General features: G+C 45.9%; 1 protein-coding gene across 3 annotated transcripts in view; it reads left to right on the top strand.

Moving 5' to 3' along the window:
- ANKLE1 (ankyrin repeat and LEM domain containing 1) overlaps positions 1-23,114 on the top strand; it is a 79,112-nt gene that overhangs the window by 31,035 nt on the left and 24,963 nt on the right. For all 3 annotated transcript variants that reach the window (XM_075352503.1, XM_075352505.1, XM_075352504.1), the window contains one exon: positions 14,022-14,196. In XM_075352503.1, coding sequence (XP_075208618.1) covers positions 14,022-14,196 — 175 coding nt within the window. The remainder of the gene's footprint in view (positions 1-14,021; positions 14,197-23,114) is intronic.

The raw sequence follows: 23,114 nt of genomic DNA, 5'->3' as shown, positions 1-23,114 counted from the left end.
TACCTATAGAAAACCTGGTGTGTGTATCCTGGCTCCCGAATTAGCAAAAAGATTGCTAATGTAAAGCCTCATTTTGCCTACAATCCCTATGGCCTCTAATACCTTGTCTAACCAGCTCCAATTTACATTATCGAACGCTTTTTCAGCGTCACGTGTAACTAGAGCAGGTCTTGCCCCCCTCTCTATCTGTTCCAATCTCAATGCATCCACCACTAGAATTGTCTTCCGGATATTAGTGACAGCATTTTTCCGTTTAATAAACCCTACCTGGTGCTCTGTAATGATCCTTGAATCCTGGCCAATCTTAGCCATAATTTTAGAGATTAATTTTAGATCCTGGTTTATGAGCGATATGGGTCTATAACTAGAGGGATCATCCAGGTCTTTAGTTCCCTTAGGGAGTAATTTGATGTATGCCATGTTTGAATTTTTAGGAATTTCCCCTCCTTCCAAAAAGGCATTAAATACAGAAGTTAGAACCGGCGAGATCAGATCTTTCATAGCCTTATAAAATTCGCTGTTGAAACAGTCAGGTCCTGGTGCCTTGTTGGTGTTAAGCTCCCCGATTGTTCTTGTCACCTCCTCCACTGTAATAACTGCGTTTAAGTCACTCAGGTCTTCCTCCGTTAAGCTAGGCAAGTGTGCCTGTCTTAACCACTCTGCCTCGTCAGTCATGTCATTGCTCCCTGGCCCATATAATTTTCTATAATACTCTCCCAGCAATTTATTAATTTCCTTAGGATCTGTGGTAACCTCCCCCCCTTTGTTTTTAGTTTGGAAATCACTGTCATTTTCCTGCTACCCCTTGCCAAATTTGCCAACATACTCCCCGCCTTGTTGCCAAATCTATGTAACTCAGCTACCTCATGCGACCAATATAATTGTTCCTTTTTTTTAGCCCATCCATCGAACCCCCTTTTTGCCTCCAACCATCTGTCTTTTGTCATGGGAGATCTGTTTGCCAAATACTTTGTGTATGCTTCCCGCACTGCTTCACTCTGGGCATTATAGTTCTTGTTGATTTTCCGTTTGATCATGGCCGCATACCCCATCAGGCGGCCCCTCAAGACCGCTTTTGCCGTTTCCCAGTATAACACTGGGGTCCCTTTGTGTTCCTTGTTGTCTTCTGTGAATTCTCCCTACCACTCTTGAAATACCGTGTGAAAATTGTCTTGTCTGAGAAGAAACGATGTAAATCTCCATATGACATCTGTACCTCTCTGGAATTTTTCTCTAAGGCTATGTGCGCACGTTGCTTACTAGCCCTGCAGAAATTTCTGCAGCGATCTGAAGAGCACACGTGCGCTTCAAATCGCTGCAGAAAATGTCCGTAGAGAAAAAAAAAAAAGCCGATTCCATGCGCTCTGCCTGCAGCTCCTGCCATAGACAGAGCAGGATCTGCCGGCAAAGCGCACGGAAGAAGTGACATGTCACTTCTTAAAACGCAGCGCTTCGGGCAGCAGCCGAAGCGCTACGCTCTAAGACGCCACGTGCGCACGGCCCCTGCACAATCTCCATAGATTATGCAGGGGACGCAGGACGCATGCAGTTACGCTGCGCTACAAAGCGCAGCGTAACTGCATGTATTTACGCGACGTGCGCACATAGCCTAGTACCCAATCTTGCCAGACTATGGTCAGATATCACCATATTCTTTATCGCACATTTTTGTGCTCCAGAAACTAGGCCTTGAGAAATCCAAATTTGATTAATACGCGACCAGCTGTCATGAGGATGCGAGAAATGTGTATATTCTCTATCATGTCTCCAGATGTCTTTTAGTCCTACGTCTTCTAATGTTACATCCCTATTGTCCGACCTTCTGTCCACGTTAATACTTTAACATTCTATGTAGTTATTTGTACCATGTTTACCTATGTATTTTGCTCTTGTTACTCCCTCTCCTGTGGGCCCCCACCTCATGAGAGATGAGACATTTATCGCCATATACAAAATTTGCCCCCCAGGCTTGACACATTCTTTTCCCACCTTGTAGATATAACAAATATAAGTATAACAATAAACAAGTAACTGTGAAACATGTTTTCCCTTCCGAGAAATTTTTGGCTCTTTTTGCCATGCATGACTTCCCCTATTCCTAGCCAAACTATTAAGCTCCCTAGTCACCCCCCTTAGAGATTACATTCTAGCCCCGTATTCACATGCGCGAGCCTTAAAGGAGTTATCCGACATACACTCCAAAACAAATTGTAAGCTAATCTGTGCTGTATTGTCATATAAATCACCCCTACATTGTTATTTTCTGTTTTCTAACTTTTGTTTCTCTTGAATTCACACTTTATTCCCTGCAGCTCTTGTTTACATTTAGCTCCAACAAACATGACAATTTCCTGTATTCTTGGTTGCCAAACCTCAGTCAGAGCTGTCACCGCCCAGCCTCAGTGTACAGGAACGCCCCCTGCCCGGCCTCAGTGTACAGGAACGCCCCCTGCCGGGCCTCAGTGTACAGGAACGCCCCCTGCCCGGCCTCAGTGTACAGGAACGCCCCCTGCCCGGCCTCAGTGTACAGGAACGCCCCCTGCCCGGCCTCAGTGTACAGGAACGCCCCCTGCCCGGCCTCAGTGTACAGGAACGCCCCCTGCCCGGCCTCAGTGTACAGGAACGCCCCCTGCCCGGCCTCAGTGTACAGGAACGCCCCCTGCCCGGCCTCAGTGTACAGGAACGCCCCCTGCCCGGCCTCAGTGTACAGGAACGCCCCCTGCCCGGCCTCAGTGTACAGGAACGCCCCCTGCCCGGCCTCAGTGTACAGGAACGCCCCCTGCCCGGCCTCAGTGTACAGGAACGCCCCCTGCCGGGCCTCAGTGTACAGGAACGCCCCCTGCCCTCCCTCTGCACATTCAATGGCTGTCAGTATTCTGCCCAGCACCTGACCTCTCAGCATGTGACAGAGCAGAGATCCAGCTTCTCTCATCTGTGACACAGCAATCACATCACATCCACAATGGTAACAGAAAGAGATGTTCCTCACCCCTTATAGATAAATGAATACTGTGTAAGGCTGACTATATATAGCACCCAATGTGAGTCTATAGTAGATATATACGCCATGTATGTATGGTACATGTGTGTGTGTGTGTGTGTGTGTGTGTGTGTGTGTGTGTGCGTGGTTTGTGTCATATAGTTATGTGTATACATATACATTATATATATATATATATATATATATATATATATATATATATATATATATATATATATATATATATATACACACACACATAGATTCTCCAGGCTTATCCCTCTATGTGTCACTATAAAACGTTATTGTAAATGAGAGCTTATTCCTTTAGCGGACATACACACACACACGGTGGATGCAGCGGTGGCCGCGGGTAACCTCAGTGACAGCTCAGCTGATCGCGATACTCACCTCATTTGCTGTGTGGAGCTGACAGGAGCGGCGGCTGAGTAGCGCGATCAGCTGGACTGTCACTGAGGTTACCCGCGGCCACCGCTGCATCCAGGTAACCTCAGTGACAGCTCAGCCGATCGCGCGGCTGTCTTCATTAGCTGCGTGGAGGTGACCGGAGCGGCTGTGTATTATGCAGCTCCTGTCACCTGCATGCAGCAGAGCTGGATGCGACGCTGGAGGAACGTGGATTACGCCGGACAAGGAGGGCTTTGTTGTGGGTAATAAATTGGTAATGAGGGAATTTGTTAGTGTTTTTTATTTCTAATAAAGGATTTTTCGGGTGTGTGTGTTTTTTAACTGTAATTTACAGATTAATCATGGAAGGTATCTCGGTCAGACGCCTGACATGATTAATCTAGGACTTATTGGCAGCTATGGGCTGCCAATAAGTCCTTATTACCCCGATTTGCCAATGCAACAGGGCAAATCGGGAAGAGCCGGGTACAGTCCCAGAACTGTCGCATCTAATGTATGCGGCAATTCTGAGCGGCGCTGGCTGATATTGTTAGGCTGGGGGGCTCCCCATAACGTGGGGCTACCCATCCTGAGAATACCAGCCTTCAGCCTTATGGCTTTATCTGGCTGGTATTAAAATAGGGGGGACCTCACGCCGGATTTTTTAATTATTTATTTATTTATTTTACTGCACAGTATAGACACGCCCACCGGCTGCTGTGATTGGGTGCAGTGAGACACCTGTCACTCAGCGTGGGGGCGTGTCTCACTGCAACCAATCATAGGCGCCTGTGGGCGGGGAAAAGCTGGGAATACGAGATTGTTTAATGAGTGGCCGGCTTTTTCAAAAAAGGAAAAGCCGCTGGAGCAGTGTGAATGCCGTGCAGAGCCGGGGATCGGGGATCGTTGAGTATGAGAGAGGGGGGGAAACTTCAGTCACTCGGGGGATTAGCGGTCACCGGTGAATCCTTCACAGGTGACCGCTAATCATGACGCTACACAGACAGAGCCGCGTGGTCGCTGTAAAGTCCCCTTTACACACTGAGACTTTGCTGCACAGCGGGAAACAAAAGGAACAAAGAATGGTCCTGAACGATTTCTAGCGATCACAACTTCACAGCAGAGGCCAGGTCGCTGATGTGTTTCACACACTGCAATGTCGCTGGGGAGGTCGCTGTAACGTCACAAAACCGGTGACGTTACAGCGATGTCGTTTGCGATGTTGCAGTGTGTAAAGCCACCTTTAGTGCCTTTCATGTGGCACTAAGGGGTGCTTAGCCTTGTATTTAGCCAATAAATAAAGAATTAATAAAAAAAAAAAAACGACGTGAGGTCCCCCTTATCTTTTGTAGCCAGCTAGGGTAAAGCAGACGGCTGCAGCCTGCAGACCACAGCTGGCAGCTTCACCTTGGCTGGTAATCCAAAACAGAGGGCACCCCACGCTGTTATTTAAAATTAAATAAATAATTAAAAACAAAAAACGTGGGGTCCCCCCCAAATTGGATCACCAGCCAAGGTAAAGCGGACAGCTGTGGTCTGTTATTCTCAGACCAGGGAGGTCCACCGTTATTGGACACTCCCCAGCCTAAAAATAGCAGGCTACAGCTGCCCCAGAAGTGGCGCATCCATTGGACGTGCCAATCCTGGCGCTTTGCCCCAGCTCATCCCGCGCCCTGGTGCGTTGGCAAACGGGGTAATATATGGGGTTGATGCCAGATGTGTAATGTCACCTGGCATCAAGCCCTGGGGTTGGTGAGGTCAGGCGTCTATCAGATACCCGACATCACCAACCCAGTCAGTAAGAAATAAAAAATAGACAACCAAAAAATTTTTATTTGAAAAAACACTCCCCACATTCCCTCTTTCAACAAATTATTGACAAGAACAATCAAATCCGGGTCCGGCGTAATCCAATAAGGGTGTCGCACGGCGATCCATACCATAGTCAATGAGACTCCCAGTCAATGAAGAACAAAATGTTCCCCATTGGCTGGGAGAGCCGTGCAGTGACCTGAGCTAACATCAATAGGTCAGCCCAGGTCACTGCAGGGGATGCCGAGCGCTGCCGTCAGGAGGTTAGATGAGTTCATTACCTGCAGTAACGATCTCATGCTCTCCTGACGTCAGCGCTGTCACTGACTTCTATGCCCGCCGCGTTCTACGCAGTATCGCGAGAGCCCGTGACGTCACTGCTAGTGACAGTCTCGGGCCGCCCGCGAGACGGGCAGAGAAGGCAGTGACCGCGGTGACGTCAGGAGGCAGGAGATCGTTACTGCAGGTAATTATGTCATCTAATCTAACCTGCAGCTACATGTGCAGAGAGCAGGGAGCCGCGCACACTGGGCGCTGGCTCCCTGCTCTCCTAGCTACAGTACACATCGGGTTAATTAACCCGATGTGTACTGCAGCTACATGTGCACAGAGCAGGAGCCGGCGCTGGCAGCGAGAGCGGCGGAGGCTGGTAACTAAGGTAAATATCGGGTAACCACCTTGGTTACCCGATGTTTACCTTGGTTACAGCTTTCCGCAGCTGCCAGTGCCGGCTCCTGCTGGCTTCATTTCGTCGCTCTCTCGCTGTCACACACAGCGATCTGTGCGTCACAGCGGGAGAGCGTCAGTGTCCCGCTCCCTGCCAGCCCCGCGGCGTGAGAAGCTGCAGATACTGCGGGCAGACACTGACATTGCAGTGCGGGCAGCTGCGGGGCTGGCAGGGAGTGGGACATAGACTGCACGGGCAGTGAAGCAGCGCTCGTCATCCCCGTGGATGCACGCACTGCAGGCTGAGAATGAGAGGCAGCTTATACTGCAGAGGGGGGCAAACACTGACAGGGGGGGGCGGGGGTGGGTGAAATGGGGGGGGGGGGAACAGTTCCCAGGGCGTCAGGCAGTCCACATAATAAAGCACTGGGGACACAGCGCTGGCAGTGTATCGGACAACAAGTGTTCCTTGCCTTATTGAACTGGACACTGACTCGGCTGCAATTCAGGGCGCACGTAGCTGGGCACAGGAGGCGGAGGAGGGAGACTACGGCGTGTGTGGGAGGTTGTGGGTGGAGTACGGGGTGCGGGGGAATGTGTGGGAGGGGGCAGGGAACGGGGGCGTTTACTCCAAACACTGTACAGCCCAGCAGGGAGGCGACATGCTGTCCCAGATTTGCATGTCAACATGGCCCTGCCCATGTAGACGTGCAAAGGCCGGAAGCAGCAAAATCGCGGCAGGAGGGGTCACATGACCGCTCTGAGCCGGGGGAGAGGGGCTGACAGCGGGGCAGGTAAGTGGTCTCTATCTACTTACCTGCCCCAATGTAGCCCAATAGTGTAATAATGAAAAAAAGTCAAAAGAAGCCGGATAACCCCTTTAAATAATATGCCGAGAATGATACAGTGCGAGAAGACCTCTACGAGATTTTCAAGTTCAACTTAGGATGGTCATCAGAAGTCAGAGCTATCATTCAGAGCAGATCCACTTCATTTGCGCCTGGATGCTGTTCCTGCACAAAGGCAATAAAAAAGAAGAAGAAGAGAAAAAAAAAAAGGGACCAGCAATATCTCTAGGTCAGTTCAGTTGTCATGAATCTTCCCCGACAGTCCCTGTGGACAGAGCAAGAATTGTGTTATTGTCCTGGGCTCAGTCTTCTTTCCTTTCTACTCTCAAACTGCGGTTGCCCCTCAAAGCATCTCGGATCTTTCCCTGGGCCAGTGGAGGATCCTCCTCTGCTGTTTCCTTTTCCATTGGTTCCTCTTTTTCGTCCGTCTGACCGATTCTTATCCTGTTCTGCCATAAGGACACGTTCTGCTTCTTTATAGTCTGTATAGTATGCAAACGAGCCATTGAGATTTCTAACTTTCAGTGTGGCAGGGTAAAGCAGCTGGCTCTTGACTTTCTTGTTATACAAAAATGAGCACACTTTGCTGAATTCTTTTCTCTTTTTGGAGACTTCGGCCGAGTAATCTCAAAAAATCAGCAGTCTATTGCCTTGATTGCCTTGATAATGTAGTGGTCGCTGTTTGTCTCATAAGGTACCATCACATATAACGAGATCGCTAGCGAGATCGCTGCTGAGCACGGTTTCTGTGACGCAGTAGCGATCTCGTTATGTGTGACATCTACCAGCGATCAGGCCCCTGCTGGGCAGGACACAACGCTGTGTTTGACACTGTGTGACAGGGTCACAGTGACTGCTGAGATCGTTATACAGGTCGCTACTGCGACCTGTATCATTCCTGCATCGTTGGTAAGGTCTGACTGTGTGACCTCTCCCCAGCGACTTACCAGCGATCCCTATCAGGTCGCATCGTTTTCGGGATCGCTGGTAAGTCGTTGTGTGTGACTGGGCCTTAAAGGCCTTCAGTATTTCCTCTTTGTTTGTAATAAAGATATTTAACTATCACCTGCCTAGCTCTCAGTGGGGCTTTCTTGTTTGGATTTTGATTCTCTCCCTTATTCGCTTCTTGTTGTCTCAGTGGTCCCACTCTGTGCGCTCTTTCCACTCTGAATTTAGCCTTATTACCCAGGGACTGAGGTAACTCCAGCTCACATATGTTATCCAGCTGTCCCAAAGATACCGATTCTGACAGCCCCACAATACGCAAATTATTCAGTCTTGACCGGTTCTCCAAATCTTCTGCTTTATCTCTCTCAAACAATCATTAGATTTCACTAGAGCTGCTATTTGCTCTTGCATAGCCAGTATTTTCTCCTCTGAGTCAGATATTCTCTGCTCTGTTTCTGCCAGTCTAGATGTGTGGACACTAATCTGCTTTTGCATAGCTGCTAGGGATGTTTGTATGGCTGTTTCAATGGCCACTTTAATCTCTTTTGACAGATGTGATGCCACTTCCTCAGCCATTTTTTTATAATCTACATTGCGCTCTTGTGTGTGCTTGTCTTGGCCTGCAGGTGGTGCTGTTTTCTTAGTTCTCTTATTCTGTGCTGAGCCTTTTCCTCCCTCTCCCAGTAGTTCGCAGGATTTAGATAATGATGTGCCCGGCTGTTTCTTGTTTCCTTTAAAATGGGTGTTATTATTTCGGATATGTAGCTCCTCCTGGCTATGATCATGGTTAGACCCCTTATGCTGCTTGTCTGAATTTTCAATCTGGCCTCCTGCGCCTCTGTGCACCCCTTCCTTGCCGTCCCCCTCCTCTTCTCACTCTTCTTCCTCCATGTCGCCTTCATCTTCCCATTGTGATCCTCCCTCTTCAATCACCTGCAGCCATCTCTCTCCCGCTCCGTCCCCCTGCTCTCATCTCCTTCGTTTCTCCCTCTCCTGTCCTTCATTACCACATCTTGCACTGGGGACTCTAGCTCCTCCTCCATCAGGCTCGTCGGCGCCATGACAGTTTCCTCTTCCCCACGCTGGCCGTCAGGATCCCCGCTCCTCCTGGACCCCTCACCGCCGCCAGCACTCCTCAGCAGGTACCGGCTACATAGCTGCTTGCTTCCGACTCTCAGATGCGCTGCTCTTGGCTCGCTCACGTGCCCGGGTATGTTTTTTATCATCGGTTTCTCAGGGGGGTGGCGGGAGCTTCCCGTCTATGCTGCCTCCTCAGCCAGGAACGGATCAGGAAATAAGGTGCATTTTACTGAAATTGCTGCTCCTCTTGCTTTCCTCTGAATTTTCATGATCATTTACAAGTATCAAGCTGAGCACCTCAAGACATGGCTAATATCTGGATATATTTAGTTTGATCCTATTTTTCCATGAAACTGGGTTTGGTAGTAGCATTTTTTTTCTTTTGGTTCTTGTGAAGATAAGTTTAGGCTTTTAGGATTAAGATTAATCTGTTGATAAGATCAACACAACCAGACGAAATATATGGACCTGCAAGTCTTGCATATGAAGAGGTTGATGGATTTACAAATCAATCTGTTGCTGCTTTCTCGAGAGGTTAGCGTTTTAATCCATGTGCAAAAAAAAGCATTAAGTGCTCTAGGGGTTATAGAGCACTTATCAAGACTCTAAGGCTATGTGCGTACGTTGCGTAATTACATGCAGTTACGCTGCGCTTTGTAGCGCAGCGTAACTGCATGCGTCCTGCGTCCCCTGCATAATCTATGAAGATTATGCAGGAGCCGTGCGCACGTGGCGTCTTAGAGCGCAGCGCTTCGGCTGCTGCCCGAAGCGCGCGTTCTAAGAAGTGACATGTCACTTCTTTCCTGCGCTTTGCCTGCAGCCCCTGCCCTGTCTATGGGAGGAGCTGCAGGCAGAGCGCATGGAGTCGGCTTTTTTTTTCTTCACTACGGACATTTTCTGCAGCGATTTGAAGCGCACGTGTGCTCTTCAGATCGCTGCAGAAATTTCTCCAGTGACTGTACGCAACGTGCGCACATAGCCTTAGGATATCGTCACACTTTAGTGATGCTCTAGCGATCCCACCAGCGAGCTGACCTGGTCAGGATCGCTGGTGCGTCGCTACATGGTCGCTGTTGAGCTGTCAATCAGGCAGATCTCACCAGCGACTAGTGACCAGCCTCCAGCGACGCGTGGAAGCGATGCTGTGCTTGGTAACTAAGGTAAATATCGGGTAACCAAGCGCTTGGTTACCCGATATTTACCTTGGTTACCAGCGCACACCGCTTAGCGCTGGCTCCTTGCACTCCTAGCCAGAGTACACATCGGGTTAATAAGCAAACCGCTTTGCTTATTTACCCGATATGTACTCCGGATACGTGTGCAGGGAGCCGGCACTGGCAGCCTGAGAGCGGCAGACGCTAGTAACGAAGGTAAATATCTGGTAACCAAGCAAAGCACTTCGCTTGGTTACCCGATATTTACCTTGGTTACAGCTTACCGCAGGCTGCCAGAAGCTGGCTCCCTGCACATTCAGATCGTTGCTCTCTCGCTGTCAAACACAGCGATGTGTGCTTCACAGCGGGAGAGCAACGTCCAAAAAATGAACCAGCACTGTGTAACGAGCAGCGATTTCACAGCAGGGGCCTGATCGCTGCTCACACACAGCGAGATAGCTAATGGGGTCACTGGTGCGTCACAAAAACAGTGACTCAGCAGCGATCTCGCTATGTGAGAAGTACCCCTAATTTACAGGTCTGGCACCTGATTGTCATGCAGACAGTGATCTATCAGTAAATCTAAAAAGATTACTGCTGGGCAGGGAAACTACCTCAGAAGCCAATGACCTCCTTTAGGGGTGCTTCACACACAGCGAGCTCGCTGCCGAGATCGCTGCTGAGTCACGGTTTTTGTGACCTCATTAGCGATCTCGCTGTGTGTGACACTGAGCAGCGATCTGGCCCCTGCTGCGAGATCGCTGCTCGTTACACACAGCCCTGGTTCGTTTTCTTCAAAGCCGCTCTCCTGCTGTGACACACAGATCGCTGTGTGTGACAGCAAGAGAGCGACAAATGAAGCGAGCAGGGAGCAGGAGCCGGCGTCTGACAGCTGAGGTAAGCTGTATCCAAGATAAACATCGGGTAACCAAGGTGGTTACCCGATATTTACCTTAGTTACCAGCATCTGCAGCTCTCACGCTGCCTGTGCTGCCGGCTCCGGCTCTCTGCACATGTAGCTGCTGTACACATCGGGTTAATTAACCAGATGTGTACAGCAGCTAGGAGAGCAAGGAGCCAGCGCTAAGCAGTGTGCGCGGCTCCCTGCTCTCTGCACATGTAGCTGCATTACACATCGGGTTAATTAACCCGATGTGTACTGTAGCTATGGTAGGAGAGCAAGGAGCCAGCGCTCAGTGTGCGCGGCTCCCTGCTCCCTGCACACACAGCTGTGCGCTGGTAACTAATGTAAACATCGGGTAACCATACCCGATGTTTACCTTAGTTACCAGTCTCCGCAGCTTCCAGACGGCAGCTCCGTGCAAGCGCAGCGTCGCTTGCACGTCGCTGCTGGCTGGGGGCTGTTCACTGGTCGCTGGTGAGATCTGCCTGTTTGACAGCTCACCAGCGACCATGTAGCGATGCAGCAGCGATCCTGACCAGGTCAGATCGCTGGTCGGATCGCTGCTGCATCGCTAAGTGTGAAGGTACCCTAAGGCAGTGAGTTTTAGTGAGATTTTGACATGTATTTTCGCTGTGTTAATAATGCAGCGTCTTACAGTTCTGACAAAGTGGATCGGAATTATAGAAATCCCATGCATATCTTTTTTTACGCGGCATAAACCGACCTGTAGTACATGTTTCAAATCTGCACCAAGTCAATTTTTCTTGCTAGTACGTTGAGTTTTATGTGCAAATTTTTCCCATAGACTTGCGTTAAATGCTGAAAAAACACCCCTGATCAACACATGAAAGCCAAATACCAGGAGGTATCAAAATCAAAGCAGCTTTAATTATTGCATGACATTCCAAAAAGAGACAAAAATCACCGTATCAAAAACACAACGCATGTAAAAAAAAAAAAAAACGAAAAAAAAAAATTGCAGATAACCTAATTTACATAGTAGGTGCAAAATTGACACAGATTATGTAACCTTGAAAACTCACAGAAGCTCACAGTGGGCCGGTGTCACAAGTGCTTTGTCATAACTAGAGCACTTAATGTCTCATTTGCATATGAATAAAACTCAAATTTCTCATGAATGCAGTATCACATTGAAGATATAATCATCTCTATGGATTTCCATTTCAAAGACTCGCATGCCCACTTCTGCTGGTTGGGAGGTGGATGTTACTGACAGATTCTCTTTAAATTTCAATTGAACCTCAGAAAAAGAATTACGTTGCAACTAAACACTATGGACAGCTTTGACAACAAAACCTTATTTGTATGCATATTAATGATTATTTTGAGTTCAAGGGATTGTTCAGGCTGAAATTAAGTCTGCAGTCGCTCTATGTAACTGCAGACTGCTGAATCCTGAAAGTGTCACAATTTCCCTGTATTCCCCATGTGGATGGGTGGGTCGCCCAACTGCATGCCAATTGGACTCATCAGTCTTCTCTCAGCTCTTTTCTATATAGAGCGCAGGGTGAGTCTAGTCAGTAAGTGACTGCAAGCATGCAAACCGCATACATGTGGTGACATGAGGGCCCACCCACATTAAAAATTTAGGTGAATTGTCACGATGGGCCATGTCAACATTGTCACGATTTAGCAGTTTTTCTTTAGTCAAGCTTGGGCAACATCTTTTTTTTTTTTTTTTTTTTTTTTAAAAAAGTTGCATTAATGGGGTTATCTGGCCCACAATGCGCTCACTGTCAGGATTCTCTAGAGCATGACAGTATATATCTATATAATATATATAGATAGATATTTTCTAGGGCGCATGACAGTATATATACAAATTGCATACACGCAGTCATATGCCGACTGGATATGCGCAGCTTTGATCAATACAACTGAATTGAACGAAGCCGGATAAGTCTAGTCATAATGTGGCTGGAAATATTCAAGTGACATACTTGCGTTCATGTGACTGCCGGCATCGAAGAATGCTCACAACACGAGCACTGAGTGCTGTTAGGATTCACAAGTCTTCACACACAGTGACTGCACACTGTTTCCCCAACGTTGGGCAACACCTTTTTAGGTTTAGGCCTCCATGCTGATTCCTTGCCTTTTAGATTTTGATACCTTGATATGCATTTGGCAACCTGCTCCAAAAGGTACACTCGAGTGAATGTGCATCCAGTAATACATGAAGGATGCGAGAATTGTCAGAAGCTCCTTTCCTGCTTCCAATAATAGTTTAATTTTCCCTATATAAACCCTAATGCTACCTGTGTGTGATCGCTACAGCCGCTGCCTTGGGTTCTCTCCAGATTCGGTCCTAGCTTCTTTCCTCTCTTGCTCTACAGTGATATACTGTCTGCGTACCCTTTGGTTGCTCACTACTTGCTCTGCTGTCTGCAACCTTGTTCACATTCATACAAGATCTATACCACTGTAATACTGAGAGGTTGCGGTAAAGCAGCCAGGTATGCTGTCAGATCTTTGTCAGAAGTAGCAGGACATCAAGGTTTTCCAGACTAAATTATAGGCCGTGACTCACCATTGCCTTTTTTCCTGTTTTTTTTCTTCTATTTTTGTGCCCTGGTTTTGTTCGCACCCAATTCATTATTCTATTTGCACCTTATCGTAAGCCTTTCGTATGTGATTTCCTATTTTTCATTCTTTTTCCGCTATGTGGGTAATGTTTGTTTAGCGATTCCTGATGCTTTTGCCTAGTTCATCAATTATGACTTGTGCAAAACTTTGCAATTTTTTAATAACTCGCGCTCCAATTCCCCCATGTTGTTTTTTTGGGGGTAAGCCTGCATTTTTTGCATTTTTTTTGTTCCATTTTGTAAACCTATGCAATAACAGAAGACCGAAAAAGACCATTTTTTACTTCATGCTAAATTCATGAAACACGTGCTTCATTTTGAAAAATTGCAGCGCCAAAACGGCAACAGACACAAGAAACAGAGGAAAGTGACTTAGAAAAAACTAAATGCTGAATCGGGCCATAGATTTTTTGTTTAAATAAAGGCTATTTAGAATCTGAGAAGTCCTTAGCCTTAGGACAGGGTTCCTCAACCATTCTTAACATGAGAGCCACATTCAGATGTCATAGAGGGTCACCGGTCACATCCAGAGCATACATAAAGGAAAAAGTATTCATATTATCAGACTAATTTCTATTTTTTTGTTTCTCTGTGGACTTTACTTTTCCATTATAGGTTTGTCTTTTGAATACAGCCCAGAACTGTCTTTAGCCCTGCACACCTCTAACATTCCAGACTGCGGCAAAGATGAGGCATTAATTTCACAAGAATTTGACCAACCGGATAAAACACGAAAGTGGCGAGAGGGGGTCTTAAAGTCTAGTTTCAATTACTTATTGTTGGATCCCAGGTAAAGTAAAGACTTCCAAATAGAAATATATATATCTATATGCTATTAAAATGGGCCAAATGAATGTAGAGAATATAAATGTGTTGCCCAAAAATGATAAACAATTATTGACACATGGCAGGTTACACAACTGGTACTGAAAACTGATTGCTTATGCAGGAAAAAACAGCTGTAAGCAACAACAAGAACATTTTATGAGAAATATTAAAGGGGCTTTTCTAACACTCAGACAACCCCTTTTCCATCCCTATGTTTCTCCCTGGTAAAATAATATCCATACACTGCTCTGGTGCGGTTCAGTCAGTATTGACTCACGGGATCTCGCTCCTGCGCATTTAGCTCACCGGCGCGAGCGAGGGCAGCTATGTTTTCTGCTCTGCCCGCGATATGGCAGAGCGAATTGCGCCTGCGCGAGCCGACCTAACTGCACAGGCACGAGATTTGAAAATGCGACGAGGAGGATGACGATGGCGTCATCACGTCCATCAAGGAAGGAGGACGGCGATCAGCGGCAGGAGGGGGATAAAGGAGCAGAAAATGAGCCCTCCCATCTGGCCTACACAGGTAATTAGCATGCATAACGCCGAAGCTTTATGAAGTTATTTTTGGGGCCAAGGTGCACCTTCATAGAAGGCAGTCCAGGAGCTGCAGAAGGTGATTCTTTTAGTTTAATAGGGAAAAATCTGGTGACAGGTTGCCTTTAATCCAGTTAATGGCAATAATGTTGGAGCATAGTAATGCCCCACTTTCCAAATTACTATGCAAATTGGATTTAATCAGTAACTGTCGTTTTAATTCTTAATTCATAAATCAATAGTACACATGAAAATAAGCAACTTTGCAAATTTGCTTCTCTGACAGAATTGGTTAGTTAGTATCAAAATCCTCAATTCTGGGGTAAAATCTGTATTCAGTAAGGACTTTCCCATTACGGAGATAGGAGTTGTTACTGATGAGATTCCATGTAGATAGAACTGGGAGGTGGGGTGGAACTTTACCTCTAGCACCTCCCTCAGCATCTAACTCCTTCCATGATCATAGAATCTCATCAACAACACTGCCATCTCCTATCTTCGTAATGGGAAAGTCTCACTGAATACCATACCTGGGTGACCCAAGCTACCATTATTCAGCCCTGGGTCAGCATGAAGAGCATAAGCATAATGCGATTATATTGGTGGTGTCCATGGAAGGAAATGGAGCTTCCTCCCTCAGGTAAGTAGACCGCTGTCGTTATTGACAGTGGTATCATAGGGTTAAATGCCCACAATCGGTGCTGGCACTGATTGTCGACATTACAGCAGAGTGGCAGCTATCTACATACATAATTGCCAGTTGTGGATGTAACCGTATCCCACAATGCACTGTTAGTTGCGCAGGCGTCGTTCACGCCCACATCATAGCCATGGTAATCAGGGACAACCGTGCAGGCGGAACCCAAATTGTGGGCTGAGTAAGCACAATTCTGTTCCCAGTCTAACATTGTGCTACCCATACCACATCCAGGTATAATGAGGTGTTGGTGTTTGCAATGTCACGGCGCAGTAAGGAGGCGTGTCCGGGTATGTCCGCCCTTGCCTGACATCGCCATAGCTCGAGCGATGTTGCGACAAGCAACGAGACATTTCAGCACTGACGAGACATGACAAGACATGGCGGCACTGAGAGAGAAAAAGTTCCTGTGCCAGCCTGCTGCCATCACTAAGGTTAACTAAGGTCACTCCAGGGGCCTCCCCACCTTACTGTCACACAGCCGGGAGAAAGTGATCATGGAAGCCGTGGAGTCTGACATCGGATACCCTCACTGCTGGCACCGCATACAAACACATACACAAATGCGGAGGGATGACATACGACAGATATGTTGGAAAGCGCAAACAGTGTGACATGTCCACTGCTCCTGTTAGCACCGCGAAGCATAGACAGATGTTCATTTCACCGCACTGCCGATGCCATGGCATCGGGCCTATTTCTAGAAATGTATAACTGCCATCTGCTGATGATTTTTCTGACGCTGCATGGTGTGATCATAGCGCCATACGTGTTTGGTGGTTTGCGGGAAATCTGCAGAACTCTACATGTACAGTGTATGGCATCACTGGGTTAAGTGTCAAAAATTTAATTTTTTGTTTTTCAAATAAGCTCATTAATGGTATTGTGACCGAGGGCTGTTTGGATCACTGAAATCAATCTTGAATTGATAATTAGTTTGCTAGGTGAGCCCAATTGAAGGAAAATTATTTAAGGACATTTCCAATTATTAAGCAGGCCACAGCTTTCAAGCAATATGGGAAAAAGGATCTCTCTGCTGCCAAAAAGCATCAAATAGTACAATGCCTTGAATAAGGTATGAAAACATTAGAAATTGCACAAAAGCTTAAGCATAATCACAGTACTGTGAAGACATTTGTGGCTGATATAAACATCAAGTATGATGGTCCACTACAACAGTTTTTGCTTCCTAGCACTGTTTAGTTAACATTAAAATAATCTTTGGCCCTAAAAGAATAAAAGTTCAGATATGTAGAAATTCCCTACAGAAATGATCTGTTGCTCAGACATACATAGATTCTTATTATAGATTTATTATTCAATTGCAGAAAATCTTTACATATGCAACGTTTCAGCCTACTCTGGCTTTTATCAAGTAATTGCATAATAACAAAAAGAAGATGGAGGTGAGAGCAAATCACAAAAGTAATGAGAACCTTCAAGGTAATTGCTATCATCACATATTGAGTATAGATGTGGTATATAATAGATGTGCGGGAAGCATTTGTCTTAATATATACATACACTGCTCACAAAATTAGGGATAGTTGACTTTTTGGTGAAAGTTTAGGATGACTCTAAAATGCACTCTAACCTTTTCAGGTGAACTTAATGCGACCTCTAATCTTTTGGATGCACATGTCCAACTGTTGAATGTTTCAGTACTTTTTGCATATCTTTCTGTTCTCTAACAAAGATCTTAATGGCAATATTCATTCAATATGTTTGAACCATGAATCGCCCAATAAATTCAGGGTTCAGTTAGAATTGATATTTATATAGTCCTCCTCATCATGCTGTTCACTTTTTGACATGAGGCCAAGAACCACACCTAATAATTGAACAACAGTACCTCGTCATTGCAAGGCTTCAAGCAAAATGTTCACACACGGAATTGGCCACTGAGCTCATGAGCTCAGTGTGTCTTCAGCAGGTTGCAACAGACAGGAAGAATCACAAAAAGGCATAGACGTGATCGTCCTTTGGCCACATTCCATACTAAAGACCGCTTCATTGTGAGCAATGCCTTTCGGAACTTGATGGTGAATGCCACACAACTCCAGGCCCTTTTAAGGGAGGTGAGAGGCACACAGGTGTCACATTGGACCATTTGAAACAGTTTACATAGTCTAGTACGCAGACCACGCTTATCTGCAGGCACAGGCGTCCTCGTCTTGCATGGTCCAGGGAACTTCTAAGCTGAATGAGGGGCCTATGTCCCCAAGTGCTGTTCACTGATGAAAGCCGATTCATGCTGAGCAGAAATTATGGCCGCCAACAATGTTAAAGACGTCATGGAGAGCGCTATACATCCACCACTGTGGTAACCAGACAAGCCTTTGGTGGTGGTGTTTGTGTGGTAAGATGTGTCTAGTCCAGGGGTCTGAAACTCGGCTGGGTATGTGGGCCGCATTTTTTTCTTTACACTTTCACTTTTTTTTTTTTTTTAATTTAAATTACACTAATCGTATTGATTATGGTACGGTTTTATAGCTTGAATCATTACGGATGTTGCGATAACATGCACTTTATTGTTTATTTTAGTTGATATATAAAAAAACATTTTTAATGGAAAACAAAAGTCATGCTTTTATTTAGAAAGTTTCCCCCCCCCCCCCCATTTTATGCCATTCTTGTAAGCAATATCATTTTACAATTAGCACCATAAGGTGATTTTGGCCAACATCTTGTAGTAATTTTCCCATGGGGTCCTCCCCTTGTAGTAATGTCCCTATCATGTTGTAATGTTCCCATCCTTAATATTATATTATTATCCTTGTCCCCATCCTGGTCCTAATCCTTTAGTAATGTCCCCATCCTGTAGTAAAGTTCCCATCCTTGTCCTGATCCTGTAATAATGTGTCCCATCCCCATCCCATCCTTGCCTTCATCTTGTACTAATGTGCCAATCTTTGTCTACATCTTGTAGTAATGTGCCCCATCCTTGTCTCCATTTTTATAGTAAAGTCCCATCCTGTAGTAATTTTCCCTTATATGCCGTTCTTCATATATACATAAAAAAACCAAACCACAAAACATTCTTCTCACCTGTCTTCCGTTCCCTCAGTGTTCTCTTTCCTGCTTCTTGCGGCCTTTGGCCCACTTGAGGATCGCAACCGGTGCCGGAAGTTGGCGTAGTCAGTGCCTTATGTCATTTGAATGAACTGCTGGCGCCACACAGAAAAGCTCTCTGCAGCCCTAAACCAATCTGAGTCATCGGCCATTCAAAGGCCAGCAGCTGACGTCATATGCCTATGTTGGCTGCCTTAGGTATAGTTCTGCAGAGAGTTGCTTCTCAGCAAGGCACCAGCAGTTCATTCATATGCAGTAAAGCGCTGACTACTGCGACCCACGGCATCAGCTGCGATTGTCACTGGGTCCACGGGCCGCAAGAAGAAGCCTGAGGGGCCGCATGTTGAGACCACTGGTCTAGTATATACAGAACTGCCGTACAATTTGTGAATCGTACAGTGACAAGCCCCTACCACTTGAATAACTTCATTAATTCAGTCATCTCTGAATTGTTTCTGCATGGAATTTCTACATATTTGAACATTTAACCTTTTAGTGGTGAGGATTATTTTTGATATTTACTAAACAGTGCTCACAAGCAGAAACGGTTGTAGTGGGCCCAGGCTTCCATGATGACTCATTTTAAATCAATCTTTCATCTGGACCATCCAGGGTTGCGCAGCACTCATCAGTAATGTTTTTTTAAATCAAATACTTTTTTATTAAAACAGAATACATACAACAGTATAACAAATCGGCATCCAAATTAAGTTTTTCATATCTTTTACCCCTTTCCCTCCCCCTCCCGCCCCCTTCCCCGGCAGCAACCCTCCTCCCCAGTACTACATCCCATTTAGTACACACTTAGAATACCCTCCAACTGCAGTATATCAACCATCCCGATCATCCCGCTGTGCAGGAGGAACTACCAGTAACACAAATAAAACAAAACACACACATCAGGAGTCTCCGACGGCTATCCCGGTCCCAAATCAGTTTACTGGTCCATCACTCGTCCTATTCACATTGCAGCCAAGGAGACCATAGCTTCTCAAACATTTTAACATTTCCCCTTCTCTCATACACTCCCTGTTCCAGCTGAAGAATACATTTCACCCTTTTAATGTACTCTCACCTGGTCGGGGGGTCTTTTTTAATCCAGGACCTGGCAATTAGCTTTCTTGCCGCATACAGCAGCCTAGCAATGGCAATTTTCATAGTGTTTTCATTCCCAAGCTCCTCAACATATCCCAATAGGCATATCAATGGTTCCCTGGGAAGGACACACCCATATGTTCTTCCTATCTTATGGATAACCTTAGTCCAAAAGGAGACCAGTCTCGGACAAGACCACATCATATGAAAAATACCTGTGTCAGATCCCTGACACCTTGGACATTCCGAATTCCTTTTCAACCCCATTTTAAACAGTAAGGGAGACCTATATACCCGGTGAATCACGTATAGGCGAGATAGTCTGGCCGGTTCGCTCATAGAGAGTTTAGGTACTTACTCCAGGATACTCTCCCTCACCTCCTCCGTTATCGTCCCAACTTCCTCCTCCCATTTAGATTTAGTTTTAAGTGGGTAGTCTAAAAGAAAGGTATGTAGTATATCTTTATACGTGCCAGAAATGACCCCTTTAGTGCTTCCTCCCCCCTTACACACATACTCCAGTACCAGGTCAGTCTCTATGTCCACACTTTTTTTAGCCGCTTGGGCTGCAATCGCATGTTTCAATTGACTGTAGTGGAGCCAGCCAGACGCCGGCAACTGAAACTCACTCTGTAACTGCGGGAACGATTTGAGAATTCCTCCGTCCAATATCTGATGCATGTATGTTACACCTTTGCGTCTCCATTCCTCAATATTCCCCATTTTCTGAATCTCCGGGAGATTATGGTTATCCCAGATAGGTGTAAACTTAGTTAACCAGGTCACCCCTCTCACCCTTTTCAGCTTCTCCCAGGTCTTATTTATAAGTGCCATTGTAGGAGATGTTCCACCCAGGAGCCCCACCGCACCATCCTCTAGTCCAGAGGTTCCCAACTCCAGTCCTCAAGGCACACCAACAGTGCAGGTTTTCAGGATCTCCTTAGTTTTGCACAGGTGGTAATTTAATCACCTGCACTGGTGATGATTCCAACCCCTGTGCAATACTAAGGCAATCCTGAAAACCTGCACTGTTGCTATGCCTTGAGGACTGGAGTTGGGAACCTCTGCTCTAGTCCCATTACCAATGGACTTCTACCCACTATGTATTCCAGCACTTCTTTAATGCCCCCATCTTTCTCTCGATCAGACCACCCCCTGAGATGTTGACATTGCGCCGCCATATAATACAATTCCGGATTTGGGATTGCTGGACCCCCTCATCTTTCGGCCTTTGTAAAGTCTCTATTCGCACCCTGGGCTGCTTTTTACCCCACACCAGGTCTCTAAACAGCGAGTTTATCCCTTTAAATCTTTTCTTTGAAATATAAACAGGGGCATTGTGCAGTATGTATAGGAGTTTAGGCATTCCTACCATTTTTAGTAAATTAACCCTTCCAACAACTGACAAATGTAGCTTGTTCCAGGCATCCACTTTGGCTCTTAATTTTTTAAGAAGCGGCCATAAGTTCACCTGTATGTATTTTTCTACTGGCAGAGATATCTGAATACCTAGATATTTAAATTCGTCCACACTCTTAGTTTGTTAGCCCCAGTATCACCATTTGTCCAGCTTACTTCCCCATCCACTTTAACCCCTTAACGACCCATGACGTACTGGGTACGTCATGGATCGTGTGCCGGTAAGCCCCGCCCCCTGCCGCCGGCAGGCGGCGGCGATCCGCACACATATCAGCTGTTATCAACAGCTGACATGTGTGCCTGCTAGCCGCGGGTGGAATCGCTTCCACCCGCGGCCATTAACCCCTTACATTTCGCTGCCAAAATCTGGCAGCGATATGTATATGGGCGCCGCCATGACAGTCACTTACCCCGCCCCCACCGGAAATCACGTGACATGATCATGTGACTTTCGGTGGTTGCCATGGTAGCACAGGGTCATGTGATGACGCCTGTAGCTAACATGACTCACTTCCTCTCAATGCCGGAATACAGCCGGCATTGAAAGTAAAGCAGCAAATCTGCAGTTCTCAGCTCTGTAGCTGAGATCTGCAGATAGTGCAGAGCGATCGGATTGCTGATCGCTATAGCCCCCTAGGGGGACTAGTAAAATAAAAAAAGTTAAAAAAAAAAAAGTTTTAAAAAATTAAAAAACAATAAAAAAACCTAAGTTCAAATCACCCCCCTTTCAACCCATTGAAAATTAAGGGGTTAAAAAATAATAATAATAATAATAATAATTTTATTCATTTATATAGCGCTATTAATTCCACAGCGCTTTACATACATTGGCAACACTGTCCCCATTGGGGCTCACAATCTAGAGATGAAAAAATACACACATATTTGGTATCGCCGCGTTCAGAAATGCCCGATCTATCAAAATATAAGATCAATGAATCTGATCAGTAAACGGCGTAGCGGCAAAAAAATTCCAAACGCCAAAATTACGTTTTTTGGTCGCCGAAAATTTTGCGCAAAATGCAATAACACGCGATCAAAACGTAGCATCTGCGCAAAAATGGTACCGTTAAAAACGTCAGCTTATTTTTTGCGTCTCGACCTATCACTGAGCCTCAGATCCCGAAAAATGAGAACGCTACGGGTTTTGGAAAATGGCGCAAAACGTGCGCCACTTTTTTTGGACAAGCTTGTGAATTTTTTTTAACCCCTTAGATACAAATAAACCTATACATGTTTGGTGTCTACAAACTCGCACTGACCTGAGGCATCACATAGATATCTCCGTTTTACAATATAGTGAACACAGTGAATAAAATATCCCAAAAACTATTGTACGATCACACTTTTTTTGCAATTTTTCCACACTTGGAATTTTTTTGCCGTTTTCCAGTACACTATATGGTAGAACTTATGGTTTCATTTAAAAGTACAACTCGTCCCGCAAAAAACAAGCCCTCATATGGCAAGATTGATGGAAAAATAAAAACGTTACGCCTCTCGGAAGAAGGGGAGCAAAAAACAAAAATGCAAAAACGGAAAGTGCCCGGGGGCTGAAGGGGTCAAAGAGGCTCGATTTAGACCAATTAATGGTCAGTCCCGAAACTTCTCCAAATTTCTCTATTATCTGCATGGCATGATCCAATGAGGCTGACGGTTCCCCCAAGAAAAGTAATAAGTCGTCGGCATCAACAGCTATTTTCTCCTCTAAATGCCCATATCTAAATCCATGGATCTCCTTCGATTTCCTAATGGCCGCAGCCAGAGGCCATCAGTAATGTAGAGTAGTGGCTGGCCACCATCAAGGCTGTGACTTCAGCAAGGAGGTGGCAAAGTCATGTGGAGAGACCTGGGGGGCCTTTAGAGTCTCTGAAGGTGTGAAAATTACCATGGCAACATACCGTATTTTTCGCTTTATAAGACTCACCTGATTATAAGACGCACCCTCAAATTTGGTGAAGGAAAAGAGAATTTTTTATTTTATTTTTTTAATGTTAAATGGGGTCCATCTTATAATGCCAGTGTCCGTCTAACAAATCATATAGGGTATATGTCCCACA

This window comes from Anomaloglossus baeobatrachus, chromosome 1 (genome assembly GCF_048569485.1).
Source record: "Anomaloglossus baeobatrachus isolate aAnoBae1 chromosome 1, aAnoBae1.hap1, whole genome shotgun sequence".
NCBI classification, from domain to species: Eukaryota; Metazoa; Chordata; class Amphibia; order Anura; family Aromobatidae; genus Anomaloglossus; species Anomaloglossus baeobatrachus.
The sequence above is the reverse complement of the archived record's forward strand: the minus strand, read 5'-3'. Positions and strand labels throughout refer to the sequence as shown.